This window comes from Caretta caretta, chromosome 9, assembly GCF_965140235.1.
Source record: "Caretta caretta isolate rCarCar2 chromosome 9, rCarCar1.hap1, whole genome shotgun sequence".
NCBI lineage: Eukaryota > Metazoa > Chordata > Testudines > Cheloniidae > Caretta > Caretta caretta.
In genome coordinates, this window is record NC_134214.1 from 48,163,801 (window position 1) to 48,179,037 (window position 15,237).

General features: G+C 39.4%; 1 protein-coding gene across 6 annotated transcripts in view; it reads right to left on the reverse strand.

The window, feature by feature from the left end:
* The window catches only part of GIGYF2 (GRB10 interacting GYF protein 2), a 143,743-nt gene that overhangs the window by 81,323 nt on the left and 47,183 nt on the right, over nucleotides 1–15,237 (reverse strand). For 5 of the 6 annotated variants that reach the window (XR_007358252.2, XM_048862709.2, XM_048862706.2 and 2 more), the window contains 3 exons: nucleotides 11,640–11,748; nucleotides 4,945–5,056; nucleotides 4,331–4,371 (listed from right to left, as the gene is read on the reverse strand). Coding sequence is in view for 5 of the 6 variants with exons in the window: in XM_048862709.2 (XP_048718666.1) it covers nucleotides 4,331–4,371; nucleotides 4,945–5,056; nucleotides 11,640–11,748 (262 nt within the window). In the remaining variant the exon portion in view is untranslated. The remainder of the gene's footprint in view (nucleotides 1–4,330; nucleotides 4,372–4,944; nucleotides 5,057–11,639; nucleotides 11,749–15,237) is intronic. The other variant, XM_048862708.2, reaches the window with a different exon arrangement.

Sequence of the window (15,237 nt, forward strand, 5' to 3'; positions counted from 1 at the left end):
AACACGAGGAAGGAGCTTCTTTACATATATTGACAATTCTCCACTTTAAGTTACATAATCCTGTATAACTCAATTATTCTGCAATTCAGGAGTGTAATAATACATCTCGGTCTATACTAAGGACATTGACTGGTGAGACCATACCATAGCTATGGACATACCCAGGTAACATAAGGATCCTTAGAGTCAGGGTAATTCTGACTATATTGTACTGAGTATTTTGAATTTTACATCTTCAGTCGTTAAAACTATTCTATTTTAAACCATTCATTATAGCTCTGTTTTTAACTTTTAAAAGCAACAAGTTTAAGAGAGGTAAAAAATGTTCATGAAAATAATTAAGCATGTTCTTTTTAATATTCAAGTATTCCTCACATGACAGGCATAAACATGCACTCAGATGGAAATCTATTTGCCACATTTAACGCTGACTTTCTAATTGTCTTGTAAATCATAAACATTTGTAATGTGTTAACAGTAAAACATGTATTTCCTGATCACCATTCCTGCTTGGAAACTGATGGACTTGTTTAAGATCAGAGGCTGTGTAAAAACTGGACTGGCATTTGCCTTTCCGTGTGATTTTTCTAGATGTCAGTGATCTAACATATGACTTGTTTAATTGGCAAATAATCTAAGCCTTTGAGAAGCATTTTTGGGTATTTCTGGCTGAAAGCCACAGGGTCTATGGCAATTCGCATAGTAATTCCTGCAATGAATAGTGTATCTTTGCCTTGAATATCAATACCAAGACTGAGGGTTGCTGTTCAGTTTGTGAATTGATCGCATCAACTGGAAAACACATTCTGAATGCTAAAGAATGTGATCATTAGCAGTATATCAATTAATTATAAAGCATGTGAAAATTAATCCTATTTATTGGGCGATTTGTACGGGGTTTCTTATTTTTTTTTTTTTTAACTAAGATATTTTCCTGGGGTCCCATGATTTCTGAATTACCAAAATATTCTAGAGTGGTTTATTGCCTGCTTTCTAGTTCCTACTTATCTATGATATTTTGACTACCCACAACACAGAGGGACATGAAGAGCTGGTGATTCAGTGAATATCTGGTCAGAGAACACGCAAAGGCCTTATTGGAGAACACACTATTATTGGTTGGTTTGGGCAAAGAAGATGCTGTTGGTGGAAAGTGAAAAATTGAGAACTTAAATCCCTTGTCAGGTTTAGCATGGATAATGGTAACCAGTCACTGCACTCCTTTTCTAATGAACTTCATCCCTGAACTTGAGAGAGCATCTCTCGGTAATAAATTTACTTTCATGCCAATTCAGTCCTTCACCTCTTTGCTAAGATTGCTAACAGTGCAAACTGTTTTTTTTGTGATAGGAATGTGTCCACTAGGAAGTGAAACTAGGATCTTTTTAACCTCAAATCATTTTACATAAGCCACTAAAGGACCATTACATAGCAGTGACTTTTTCCATTACTGACCAAGGTTGAAATCAAACCAAATCATCATTGACCAGCCCTTTTTGGTTAGGAGACAAAGGAAAGAAGTCAAGATTTTCCTTCTCCCGGACACACAAATCCTTAAAGGAGTGACAGGCAAATCTAAGCGGATATAGTTAAAACCCTGAGAGTATTTTATATGAAAAATCTGAACAGTTTACAAATATGGCCTTCAGCCATATTACCTCATGATGTGATCTTGTCTGTTCTCACAAGTAAACAGGATCAGACTGGAACAGTACCAGAAAGAGATGTGAAAGAAAACAGGTGCAGCAGCAAGTTCTGTCAATGACCTGGTAGTTGGCATTCTTCCCTTTGAGTAAATACTAAAGGCAATAACTCAGAAATCTGTTTGGGGGACACACTCTTTCAGATGAGATACAAAGCCACGGTCTTGACCACTTGTGGTTACTAAAGATCCGAAGACATGCTTTGTAGGAAGAGGAGCATCAATCCTGGCATAATTCCAGCTAGGGTAATTACATCCTGCATACTAAATTCCTCGTGCCATTTCACTTAGAAGAGATCTGCTTCTCATCCTAAAGTGACATGTAGTGTCAATCAGCATTGCTAAATTGCTGCTGTGGTTTCATTAATAAATGAAGTGAATTCTGTGCATAGTTTGGTAAAATTGCTAAGTGTTTTCAGATCCATCAGGATGAAACGGTGCTAAAATAAATGTAATTTCATTAAATCAAGTTATTGTTGTAGCCACTAGTGCCTCCAGTCTGCCATTTCTACCCTCATTTGCCTTTGGAAGAATTCTCTACTCTGTTTAAAGGAGTTAGTTTGGGGTTTTGTTCCTCCACAGATTTCCAAGAAAGGAGCTGCAAAACAACAGTACAGTGGCCACTTTGTAGTTACATACTAGAATATCAAAAACATAAACCATAACCCCTAACTACCACCACAGCAGAAACACTCAAAATTGCTAATCTTTTGAACTTCCCCACTTTTTCAGAGAGATTAAATACTGAAGACACAGGGAGGCAGAAGAGTTGTGAGATGAAGTTAGATGTAGACAACCTTAAATGAACCCTAATTGGTCATTCTTAGGAGCAATGTCTCCTACAGAAAAAAGAAGGTCGGGCAGAGTCAGGGACACCTCGCTTAATTTTGTTATCTTTTGAGCCAAAACCTTAGGAACCAAAAAATTAAGCAACCTTAAGACAACACGATAATCAATTCAGATACCTGAAGAGGAGATTCAGAGGGCTTTGAAAATCAGATGGCGATTACAAGCCTTTTTTAAGACACCTATCACCATGGCACCCTTGCAAAATTAGCAATACACACCTACTGACCCTAAAGGGGTGAGGCTTTCAGAGATAAAGGGCTGTTAGACACTGAGGTCCTATTGACTTACAGTAACTGGACCCTTAAATGCCCTTTGTGCTTCTGAAAACTTCCCCTCCCAACAGGCAACGTATTTTCTGCCCCAAGCCTTCCCCATCCACTCACCAAAGAGCCATCTTAGCTTATAACACTTCAAATAAGACAACCGGTACCTCTTTCACTGTACCTTAAAAATAGCTAGACCAGGGGCGGGCAAACTTTTTGGCCTGATGGCCGCATAGGGTTTCTGAAATTGTATGGAGGGCCGATTAGGGGAGGCTGTGCCTCCCCGAACAGCCAGGCATGGCCCGGCCCCCTATCCGACCCCCGCTGCTTCTCGCCCCCTGTCGGCCCCCCCCAGGACTCCTGCCCTATCCAACTGCCCCCAGATCCCTCACCCCTAACTGCCCACCACCACACCATCCAACCCCCTTCTCCTTCCTGACTGCCCCCCTTCCCCCCCCCGGACCCCTGCTCCCTGTCCCCTGACCGCCCACAGCTGCCCCATCCAACCCCTGCTCTCCTTCTTGACTGCCCACACACCCCAGGACATCTGCCCCCATACAACCCTTCTGTTCCCTACCCTCTGACTGCCCCAACCCCTATCCCCACCCCTGACCACCCCCAGTACTCCCCTGCCCTCTATCCAACCCCGCCCCCTTACCACACTGCCTGGAGCACCGGTGTCTGGCAGCGCGGCTGCACCAGGAGAGACAGCCGCACAGCACAGAGCACCAGGTCAGGCCGGGCTCTGCAGCTGCGCTGCCCCAGGAGGTCACCCCCTGCCACCCAGAGCGTTGCGCTGGCAGCGCGGTGTGGCTGCAGAGGAGGGGGGCAGCAAGGGAGGGGTCGGGGGCTAGCCCCCCAGGCCAGGCGCTCAGGGGCCAGCAGGACGGTCCCATAGGCCATAGTTTGCCCACCTCTGGGCTAGACAATGGCTCTGACTAATTTCCTGTGAAAGGAAAGAGCTCCACAGCCAAGAACCTCTCACTGAAAATACTCTGTTGTAGGTTCCAGAAGGTATATCAAGAGAAAAACAGCAAGAGCATCCTGACTAATTGCAAATCCATCAAAAAGTATGGTGGACAGAATTGCTTGGATAGTCAGATGTCATATACTTCAGGATCTACATGACAAACACTGCCACCTTGAATGTGCCCTCAGAACCAAATTGAAGTCAGTGCCAAGAATGGAACACACGTGTGTGTGTGTTCGGACTGGCTTGCCCCAAGTAAGCAGCAAGCTCCAGATGAAGTTCAAGTGGAGGATTTGTTACAACTTCAAAAATGTGTAACTGCTCTCTGTCAGAAGCAATATAAAGATGGGAACCTCAAGGAATTCCTGATGAAGAGGACTCAAACAAAGCAAGAACAAGCAAGAGCTTAAAGAATGTTTTAAGGAACTTTTTGATAGCGCATTTTAGAGGAGTCTGGACCCAGGTACATGAACCTTACATAAAGTAGTAGACCAGGAACATAAGGTTTAGAATGGCATATGTACATATATAGTAACAATATCTTACCTGGATCTTTTCGCCCTGGTTTTTCAAACCGCCTGTCTCCCCTAGAAAGGCAGAATAAAAGTTTCAAACAAGGCTTTGGACGCTTGCCATCATTTCAGGTGCAACTCTCGCACATTTCCTCTCTCTCACTAGAGCTATGGGGCCAAAATTTTAAGGGTAGTTCCGTGCCCAGATACTTTTGAAAATGCCAACAGGAGCCTATCTAGATCTTTAGGCATCTTAATACCTTTAAAAACCTAGGCTTAATGCATTGCAAACAGACAAAAGGCTAAAACTAACAGAAGAGCCCTCTCTCCAAGAGCTACACAAACTTTCTCCCAAAGATAGCTACAATGGAAATGACGGTTTCTAGAACACCTCAGTTTCTCACAGCTGTGCTCTGTTCATGCCCACAAGTAATCAGCAATATAAGCTTTTGAACAGTGTTTTTGTTGTAACAGCTGGGATTCTAGCAACATTACTATATGGTCTCCACTTCAGAAATTCCAAGACAATCAACCAGTACATATTCCTACAGAGCCTTTCTGAAATATCTTTTGTGGATGAAGGGTGCAAGCATGGGATCCAAGCACATGCATCTACAGTATATTTTAAAATCTAGGCTTTTCTGTTACCTTTCCTCCCAGCTCTGAGATCTGTGCATTTCCCTGCCTCCTCCTCGCCCAAATCCACCCTCCACTTCGTCAAAACTTCTTTGGTAGAAACCACTTTCTCCTCTGCCTCTGCCTGCAAAGACAAAAAAACAAAGAAAAACGTTTGTAAGAAGAACTTTACTTCCCCTTTCTAATGTGAATGTAACCTCATTTTATAATCTTCTCCTTAATGAGACACTGCAACCTGACAGTGGGCAAGTCTTTCCTCCATCTCATGAGAATAGTATTGGTGTTTAAATCCACTCACTTAATATTTCAAAGCTAAACATTTCCCAAGCAACTGATTTTGGAAATTAACATCTACATTTCAAGAGACATCATTTCTCACAAGCTTGTACACCATACTTCATCACCATGTTTGGAGCTGTGCATGAAGGAGGACAAATTAACAGGCTGCCAAATAGGGAAGGTTTAAGGTGAACATGAAATAACTTTTGGGAATTTGGAAATAAGGTAATTGGAGTCTTGGTTATAGTCCAGCACACCAAGTAATGCACAGAAGAGCTACACAGAACACGGGGAAAGGAGGTGAAATAGCACAGACTGAAGAAGAAGAGAAGAAACTTGGCCTATTATGTAACAGTTCCATTATTAAACAAACAGATTTTACACAAAAGAGAAAGACGTAATAAGTACCACACAGAAAAGATAATCAAGATGTGTCAAATCAGTTTCTACAGAGCTATAGAAAAACTAGAAGAAACTAACTGAAGCAGAAAACTGAAGTGTATAAATATGTGGTAATATGCAATAGGTCAGTATAAACAGAGTGCATGCTAGAATACTGGCAGTATTGACACTGAAGCACATTAGCCTTATATTATACTCCAAAAAGACAAACTTGGTTTACGAACACATGCAGAATACATGAAAAAGATCATCAAGGCTAGCGCCATTACCCTGAAAAAAAGATTAACAGCAAACAGTCATATGGTAGTCAAAGATACTGAAGCCATGTCTTGACTAAAAAACAGGTTGCATTGTATAATGTGTTAGAAAATGTTTTAGCAAATATGATTGTAAACAGACTGTACCTAGTGCAGAAAGGGCAAAATGAGTTTAAAAATAAGTTAACTATTTTTGTTCAACCCTAGCTTGCCCCCTAATTGACTCTCCTGTGGCCAAGTTCTCCAACCTTCCCTATTTTCTCATGGAAGTGGAGTGAAAGAGAAGTCTAGAGTACCTGAGGCTGACAGTCTTGATGTAATGTGGAATAGACAAAGCACAGAACACAAGGCCTATCTGATATCTCAAAGGCAGAATGAAGAGTACAGAAGCCTCTCTAATGCAAAGATAGAGGAAAAGGACAAAAAACATGGCGTTTTTCAAAACACTATAAATGGAGGTGGGGAGCATTGCTCTTATTATTTGTACTACAGTAGTACCTAGAGGCCTCAATATGCTAGGTGCTGTACATATATATAGTAAGAGAGTCTCTGCCCTGAAGAGCTTATCTACACAGACAAGACAAAGCAAGTATTATCCCCATTTTACAGATGGGGAACTGAGGCACAGAGATATTAAGTTATCGGCCCAAGATCCCACAGGAAATCTGTAGCAGAGCTTAGAACTGAACCAAGATCTCCTAGGCAATCAGGGGTCTCTAGTCACACCATACACGTTAAGTAGAAAGTTGATGTGGCTCTAATCCCCTCACCACAAATAAATTCGCATGGAGTGTTCATGTAGTCGAATTGTATTAAGAACTGCCATAATAGCAGTGTGTAAAAATTGATCTGGCTGTAATTTATTTTCCCAACTCAGAGATATTTTAAAATAGATTTTCAGACTGTCAATGGCCTAGATATTTGTGAAATGGCAGTGAAAATGGAAAAAAAGGAGGAAAAGCATCCCTATGCCTCAGTTCATAAATAGGCAGCACAGTGCTGGGTCAAGCTGCCTCAGTTATGACCTCTTACTTGAGCAGGAAAACAGCAACAACAACAAAAAGTCTAAGTCCACAAAGACTTAAATCCTTTCCTTCTCTGACGCCCTCCTTCATGAATGTAAACATTCCAGTACTCAAAGCACACAGCTTAACTACAATCCACAGGGAGCTCCCAGGGAAACAAATCAATTAGAAAGAAAGTTCAAGAGCATGACCTTGGATTGCTTGTGGAGTATTACTTTAGAACAGAGAAAACTTGTTAGTCACAACTAAAGTGACAGCACACAAAATGTGAAATTTTAGGGGTACGAGCAATTTCGCCCTCCAGCAGAAGGTTTTATGATTAAGCTGCCTTGATAATGCTAACTTAACTGTAAAGTTACACTTCAGAATACTGTTTCACTCAACATTTTTACTGACACTTATTAAAACAGCCTAAAGAAACTTCTGCGTAAGAGCAACAAACCCACTTGTACATGCCTAGAAATTTATGGAATGCACTCAAATTAAGTAATGGGGTATTATGGCATTATTGCTAATTGTTAAATTGTGTTTTGAAAGATTATTTCTCTCATAGCTAGTCATCCATTAGATTTGGCAGTTAAGTTAGCCACAGTGAAAGTTCATATTTTTGATGAGAATAATTTCTATGGCAGACTCTCATCAAACAGATTTATTCTCTGACAAAAAGATTTTCAACGGTAACCTTATTTTAAATACATTCTTCTTTAAAGAACAAGGTTAATAAATTGTTTAATTTTAAAAAAGTCTAAAAACACTCAAAATATATGTAATTCTCAATTAAGGTTACAACAGCAATCTTGACTCTGCCTTTGCTTTCTCTCCTATTCTTCCCCATCTAACTTTCTAATACTGGCCACAGATCACCAACTCTTGCCAGAAAATAAAATTAATTCTCACTTCTGCATCAGATAAATTTAACTAACTTCCAACTGTAGATCCAAATTCTGCTCTTAGTTACACTTGTGCAACTCTATTCCAGACACCAGGCTCGCACAGGTGTAGCCAAGGGCAGAATGAGATCTATAGAAGCTTTATTACTCATGATGAGTAGCAAGCTGCAAGCAACACAGAATGACCTTCAGAACCCAGATTAAGTTTGCAAGACTAACATTAAGAAAGCATTTTATTTCTGAAATGAGAAAATCTGTTAAGGAACTATTAACATTGAGCAACAAACCATTATAGAATTTTACAATACCATTTTTACAGTCACTCATCAAAGCAGAGCTGCACTTGAAGAACTTCATCCTTGAGTAAAACATTTACATTGCATATTAAATGTTCTTATCAGTCCTATGCACAGATTTTCATCAAAGACTAATTGATATACATCTTCAGCTTCAAGAACACTAAGGGTTTATTAGCATAATTCTGAATTCTGTCATTGCAGAAACCTCAGTTTATTTCCTGAATTAACAGTTGTCTGGGGAATCCTAAAATCACACCTTAAAACCAAAAAACTGTAACTGTCCTAAAAAAAATGCAAAGAACAAGAAGTAGCCAATATGATTTGGAGTGGACTGCTCAATGATCAATGGTTAATAAAACTATACAGGAAGTGAAAAGGCAGCGAAGAAATTTAAAAAAAGTCAGCTAAAGCTTGGCAGGAGAGACAGGCAATAAAAGAACGTCAGAATGAACATGGTATGCAAAGATTAAGGGAAATTTAAAAAGCAGGTGAAACAAATGAGGATGAAATTAATTAAAATCAAGAAAGATGTCTGGACAACTGAAGTAACAAGGAACTTGTATCTGAACAAAGAAAGATTAACTCAGAACAAAAATTTTGCTATCTTGAAAACTGGGTAGGTAGTGGTAGACTGAAGGAAATACAGTAGCAATATTCAAAGAAGAAATGAAGAAGGATTCTATTAATTATAATGCCAAAAATGTAATGCCTATCCCTATACAAACAACGAATCAAATACCGGGGGGGAAGACTTTTAAAGACAAAATTGATTGCTATTTTTGACAGAACTGAAGAATTGTTGGATTATAGCCAGATTCTGCCACTCTTATTCACAGTGAGTAGTATCTTACTTTGCAAGTAATGCCATTGAAGTCATTTGGAATATTTGAAAAGTAGGTATGTTACTGTGAGTACAGGTGGCAGAATCTGACTAAATTAGTCGATCATTGTAAATGTTAGTGACCAAGGGGAAGAGAAATGCAAGAGTTGCAAAAAAAAAAAAAAAAAAAAAAAAGGAAGGGTAAAGAAATAGAAAGGGGTTTCAATATATAAGAAAAAGGTCAGAAAACACTGAGATTCAACTTGGGGGGAAAAATGCAAGCTGGAAGTCCAAGCCTATGACTATTGATTACCCAACAAGCACTGTATGCAGTATAACTGTTTGTAAATTTGAACCCTAACATACCTGAGCAAAGTGTCCAAAACACAGATATTCAACAGGAAAAAGAAACCTGGACAGCTGTAATACTAGCACACACTTAGGTGAGATAGAGAAAATTAGACTTCAGTTAAGAATGAAGTATGGCATCAGAAAAGGCTGATGCAATTCTGCTACACTGGCATCATGTCAAACAAGGAAGTAAAAGCCCCTCTCTCTCGTTCTTTGGTACAACTGTACCTCAAATTTTTAAATAAGTCCTTGGCAACTCATTAGCAAAGAGATACTGAAAAACTTGAATGGAAAAAAAAATTAGAGAGAGTCAGCAGGAACGGCTATTGAGACAATGAAAGAACTAAATACATACAGCTTAGCTAAACAATCAAGAAGGGGCACATGATAGCAGTCCACAAATATCTGAAAGATGTAGATGCAAAGAGGAAGTAGAATTACAGGGGAGAACAGAAAATTAGAAATAAGAGGAACCTTAAAACCAAATCGGGAAAAACTTCTGTACATCCAATAGCTATGAAACTGTTTTCAAGGGAGGTAGTGGCAATACCACGACTAAGGGACATTTAAAATTAAATGGGACAGAATGAGGAAAAAATGTGGCACTTGCTGGGCTATGGATATGACCCAAGAAGTCTTTTCCATCTCCAGCTTCTAGCATTCTATATGCAACAAAACACATCTATTAATATATGAAAACATATTGTTGTGCTCATGAAGGCTAGAGAATTAAAGGCTACTATCAACATAAAAATATATTTTTGTTTTTCAAAACAAATTAAAAATAAGTTCAGGTACTATACCTTACCCTGAGCCTCCCTGGCATTATCTGAGGACACATTTCCCCATTTGCTTTAAATGCTGCAGTGTGGAAGGACCCAACAAATAAGGGAAAATAACTTTAGTGAAGTAGTAAAATTGACAAAACAAAGTGCTATCAGCGAACAAAATAAACTGCCAAGAGAGACCTTATGCCTCCACTAATCTCTTTCAGTTTGTTATCTAAGGCATTGCACAGAATAGAGGACTTCTTTCTGATCATTTAAGTCAGTGGCTCTCCAACCTTTCCAGACTACCGTACTCCTTTCAGGAGTCTGAGTTTCTTGCATACCCCCAAGTTTCACGTCACTTAGAAACTACTTGCTTACAAAACCACACATAAAAATACAAAAGTGTCACAGCACATTACTGAAAAACTGCTTGCTTTCTCATTTTTACCATATAATTATAAAATGAATCAATTGAAATATAAATATTGTACTTACATTTCAGTGTATAGTATACACAGCAGTATAAACAAGTTCTTGTCTGTATGAAATTTTAGTATATACCGACTTCACTAGTGTTTTTTTATGTAGCCTGTTGTAAAACTAGGCAAATATCTAGATCAGGGGTGGTCAACCTGAGCCTGAGAAGGAGCCAGAATTTATCAATGTACCTTGCCAAAGAGCCACAGTAATACATCAGCAGCTCACCGATCCGCTCCCCCCCAGCTCCCAGCACCTCCCACCCACTGGTAGCCCTGCAGGTCAGCGCCTCCCACTCCCTCCCCACACCTTCCAATCAGCTGTTTCGTGACATGCAGGAGGCTCTGGGGGGAGAGGGAGGAGCGAGGACACTGCAGGCTCGGGGAGAGGGTGGGAAGGGGTGGAGTGGGGGCAGGGCTTGTGCAGAGCCAGGGGCTGAGCAGTGAGCACCCCTTAGCACATTGGAAAGTTGGCACCTATAGCTCCAGCCCCGGAGTCGGTTCCTATACAAAGAGCCACATATTAACTTCTGAAGAGCCACATGTGGCTCCGGAGCCACAGGTTGGCCACCCCTGATCTAGATCAGCTGATGAACCATTTGGAAGACCTCTGCGTATCCCCAGTTGAAAACCACAGATTTAAGTTAAAACCAACCCTTTCAACTTCTTAATTAATGCTCCTGTTCTCTCCTTTTATAAGCGACTCCAAACTTTTTCAAATACCATCTCATATAATTGGATATTCTTTACAACCCTGAGTCAAGCAACCTTACACTTTCCTTGATATTCCACCTCAAAACTGTTCCTTTCATCACTCTCCTTCAATCCAAATTTATATAATTTAACAAAATAAACACACAAAAGAGGAACCAGATATGTAACTTGCGTTCCCAGTGATCTTGTGGTATTGCAACCCTCATTCTCCCACATGCACTTTCCCTCCTTCGCCAACCCCTGCTGTGTTAGGCCCTTTAAATGGAAAGTTCCTTGGGGACAGGAATTTGTCAGTTTTATTTGGCTGTATAATTCCACATCCCCTCGTGGTGTTATCCAAATAATGGTGGTCAATTTTCAGACAATTTAACCTAGATCTTTCCCCCATCCACTGTATCATCCCAGTCTTCAGAAAACAGCTCACCTCGACCTCTAGAGGAACTTCGACCTCGAGGAGCCCCTACCACCGTTCCTCCTCCTCGTCCCGTCAACCGCAGGACAGCAGCACTGTTTACAGACATGGAGAAATTTCTCTGCCAAGAAGAGGAGACAGCCAAGGTGAGAAACAAGCAAATGTACCTTTCCCTATGCTTTTTAGAATAAAAATTTTACCTACCCTGACTCTCTTTTGTATACACTCTCTGCAATTGAAAATGCTCACGAACCACAAAACAAATTAAAAGATATGGAAAAAATTGCTTAGATACATGGGGAAGTTACTAAGGATTTCCATTTAAAATACTATTTTTCAGCTTCCTTATCTTCTACTCTTAGTGTTTCCTTTCCTTTCAACCTCTAAACTAACAAAGGCAAACGTTTGCCTTTATCTTTCCATCACCCTTCTGGAAGATACAAGAATGCAGCACAGTCAGCTCCCTGAAGAGCAAGGATGGTAGTATCAGCTAAGATACTATGGTGACGGAGAGCCAGAGAAACAGGTAGAGAGGCAGATGACAAGTCCATGCCAGTAAAGGACACATTAAAATGAGCAGTGAGACTGAAAGTTACACTCCAGCCCCAAAAAAGTGACTTACCTGAAATTCTTATTTTCAAAAAGTAATTAAAAATGTGCTGCAAGTACTGTCTCCCATGCTCCCTGCACATGACTGACTGGAACGTCAATAGCTTAAAATCCATAGTCAGAGAGCCACCTTGTAAGTGAGTAATGCATGCCTACTCACTGATATAGCGCACCAATACTATCTCCAAACAGTTCATTTTTAAAGTAAGACGGTAACATTATCTCCTCCATTCTTCAAGAACATGGGGTGGTTGAGAGGGAATCTATTACAATTATTACCTTTCTGAATAATAATTAAAAAGTATAATCTTTCTCCAAAAGTATAGTAACAGAAATAGACCACTTCTGAAGACTCAATATTTTTATGAATCACTAAAAGTTTAACAAAAAAGCTCATTTTAGTAACAGAAAAAACAGTAACAAAAATCCTATGCAACAGTCATGGAGTGCAATGGAAACAAGAAAAAAAGATTTACTAAGGACATTTCAACATAGAACAACTAGCTATATAGAAACACCCCAAATGTTCTGAACATAGACAGTTGGAAGTTTAGGCACTTCTGCGCAGAAACCAATTCCGTAACACGAGCATACCAAACTTGGACTCACGTTGTACTTCCAAGTCCAAGCTTTAAATAAAAAAAATGCACAGAACTCCATGTAGTTGTTCTGTAAGTCTTCTAGAAATTAATCTATTGGGGATAGACTAGCATTGCTTGCATGCCTCTGGACACATCTAACTTAATATGGCCTTGAAGAGTCCAGTCTTCTAAAGGAGTAATGATAAGACGAGCAATTAGATCGCCATTTAGACTATATATTGGTGTCCAAAGAAACAGGAAGCTGCATGCACTTTAGTTTATTTCAAATAAATCCAAACAAATATTTGACATCTATTTGGAAAGGAAGAATCTCTCCAAGAAGAGACTGGTAACTATGAGCATAGCTCGCAAAAATCCTGTCACCCATCACAGGTACAAAACTTTCTTTGATGAGTGTTGCCAACTTCTACAAAATCTGAGTATTCATTTAACGTTTTTTTTACTAGCTCTTATAATTGCTAAGAAAACCTTCCAAAAATTAACTGAACATGCACAGCTGCGATAATATCTTCCTCAGTCTGCAGACAGATTACTTGAGCATCTTTGCTGCTGCTCAGATTTTTGCAAAGTGAAAATTGGCAACGTGCAAATTAATCATATTCATAACCCTAATCAATTTCACTCTGCTACTACTTGGGAAAGTTAAAAGCAGAAACATATGCAAGCTGTGGAATATCTCCCAAAAACAGAGGAGGGGAGCAGGTAAAGTAGTGGTAACACTTCGGATGCTGAGACAACCATGGTGGGAAATTTTAGAAAGGTCTACTGTATAAATGGCCACAGAAAAAAGGTAAACTGATCATACACAATGGTTAGACAGCATACATATAGAAAAAAGGAAGTCATGTAGTCACACTTAATATATCACCAAAAAAACTGTAATCATGAAGGACTGTCATATTAGGAAATTGATCTAACTTCAACGTGTTAACCAGGAAGGTGGTTAAGTAGCACAACTGGTCAGAGCAATCTGTTGTTCTTTTGGATTTTCTCAGAGCAATTGGAAGAAGTGAATTTTACTTTAACTTATAACCTTTACTAAATAGTCTCCTTAGAGTCAGTGTTCTAATTCAATAATAAATGTACTTGAATCTTCCTTTTACACGATAAGAACAATAGATTGCACGTTTATCTAAAAGTACAATACCTGGTTGCTTACCCATCCATGGAAAAAAAACGCATATATACAAGCATAAAACATTTTGGTGATCTACGGATAGTCAGGAGAGACCATTGTGAACATCTAGACTGACCTCCTGTATAAGACAGCCCACAGAATTTCCCCAAAATAATTCCTATTTGAACTAGAGAAGTGGCTCTCAACCTTTCCAGACAACTGTACCCCTTTCAGGAGTCTGATTTGTAACTTGGCGATACGCAAGACACCTCACTTAAAACCTACTTGCTTACTAAAATCACACATAGAAATACTAGTGTCACAGCACACGATTACTGAAAAATTGCTTAATTATATGGTAAAAATGAGAAAGTATCAATCAATTGGAATATAAATATTGTACTTACATTTCAGCACATAATATACAGAGCAGTATAAACAAGTCATTGTCTCTATGAAATTTTAGTTTGTACTGACTTTGCTAGTGCTTTTTATGCAGCCTGTTATAAAACTAGGCAAATAACTAGCTGAGCTGATGTACCCTGCGGAAGACCTCTGCATACCCACAGGGGTACACATACTCCAGGCTGAGAACCACTGAACTAGAGCATCTTTTTTAGAAAAACATCCAATCTTGATTCAAAAGTAGCCAGTGATGGAGAAGCACCTCAATGCTTGCTAAGTTGTTCCAATGATTAATTATTGTCCCTGCAAAAAATCTTTCTTAGTTTTAATTTGAATTTACCTAGCTTTAACTTCCAGTCAGTGGATCTTGTTATACCTCTGTCTGCTAGATTATAGATCCCTTAATTATTTTGTTCCCCATATAGGTACTTACATACTGATCAAGTCACCCTTAACTTTTTATTTAAATTGAATAGATTATGCTCCTTGAGTCTATCATTAATAAGTCCTGTTTTCCAATCCTCTAATCATTCTCGTGGCTCTTCTCAGAACACATTCCAATTTACCGACATCCTTCTTGAAATGTGGAAAACAAAATTGGACACTGTCCCAACAGCAGTTGCACCAGTGCCAAATAGAGGTAAAGTACTTCCCTACTTCTACTCAAGATACCCACTTGTATATCCAAGGATCACATTCATCCTTTTGGCCACAGCATGGCTCTTCGAATTCATGTTCAGCTGATTATCCACCAAGATCCCCCTTTGTTTATGCTTTAACTTTTAATTTATGGGAGAGAGAAAGAGACAGACAGAGCACCATATTGGTGCGTAGATGTATCTTAAATATTTGAAGAAGTAAATAAGTCGGTCTAGAG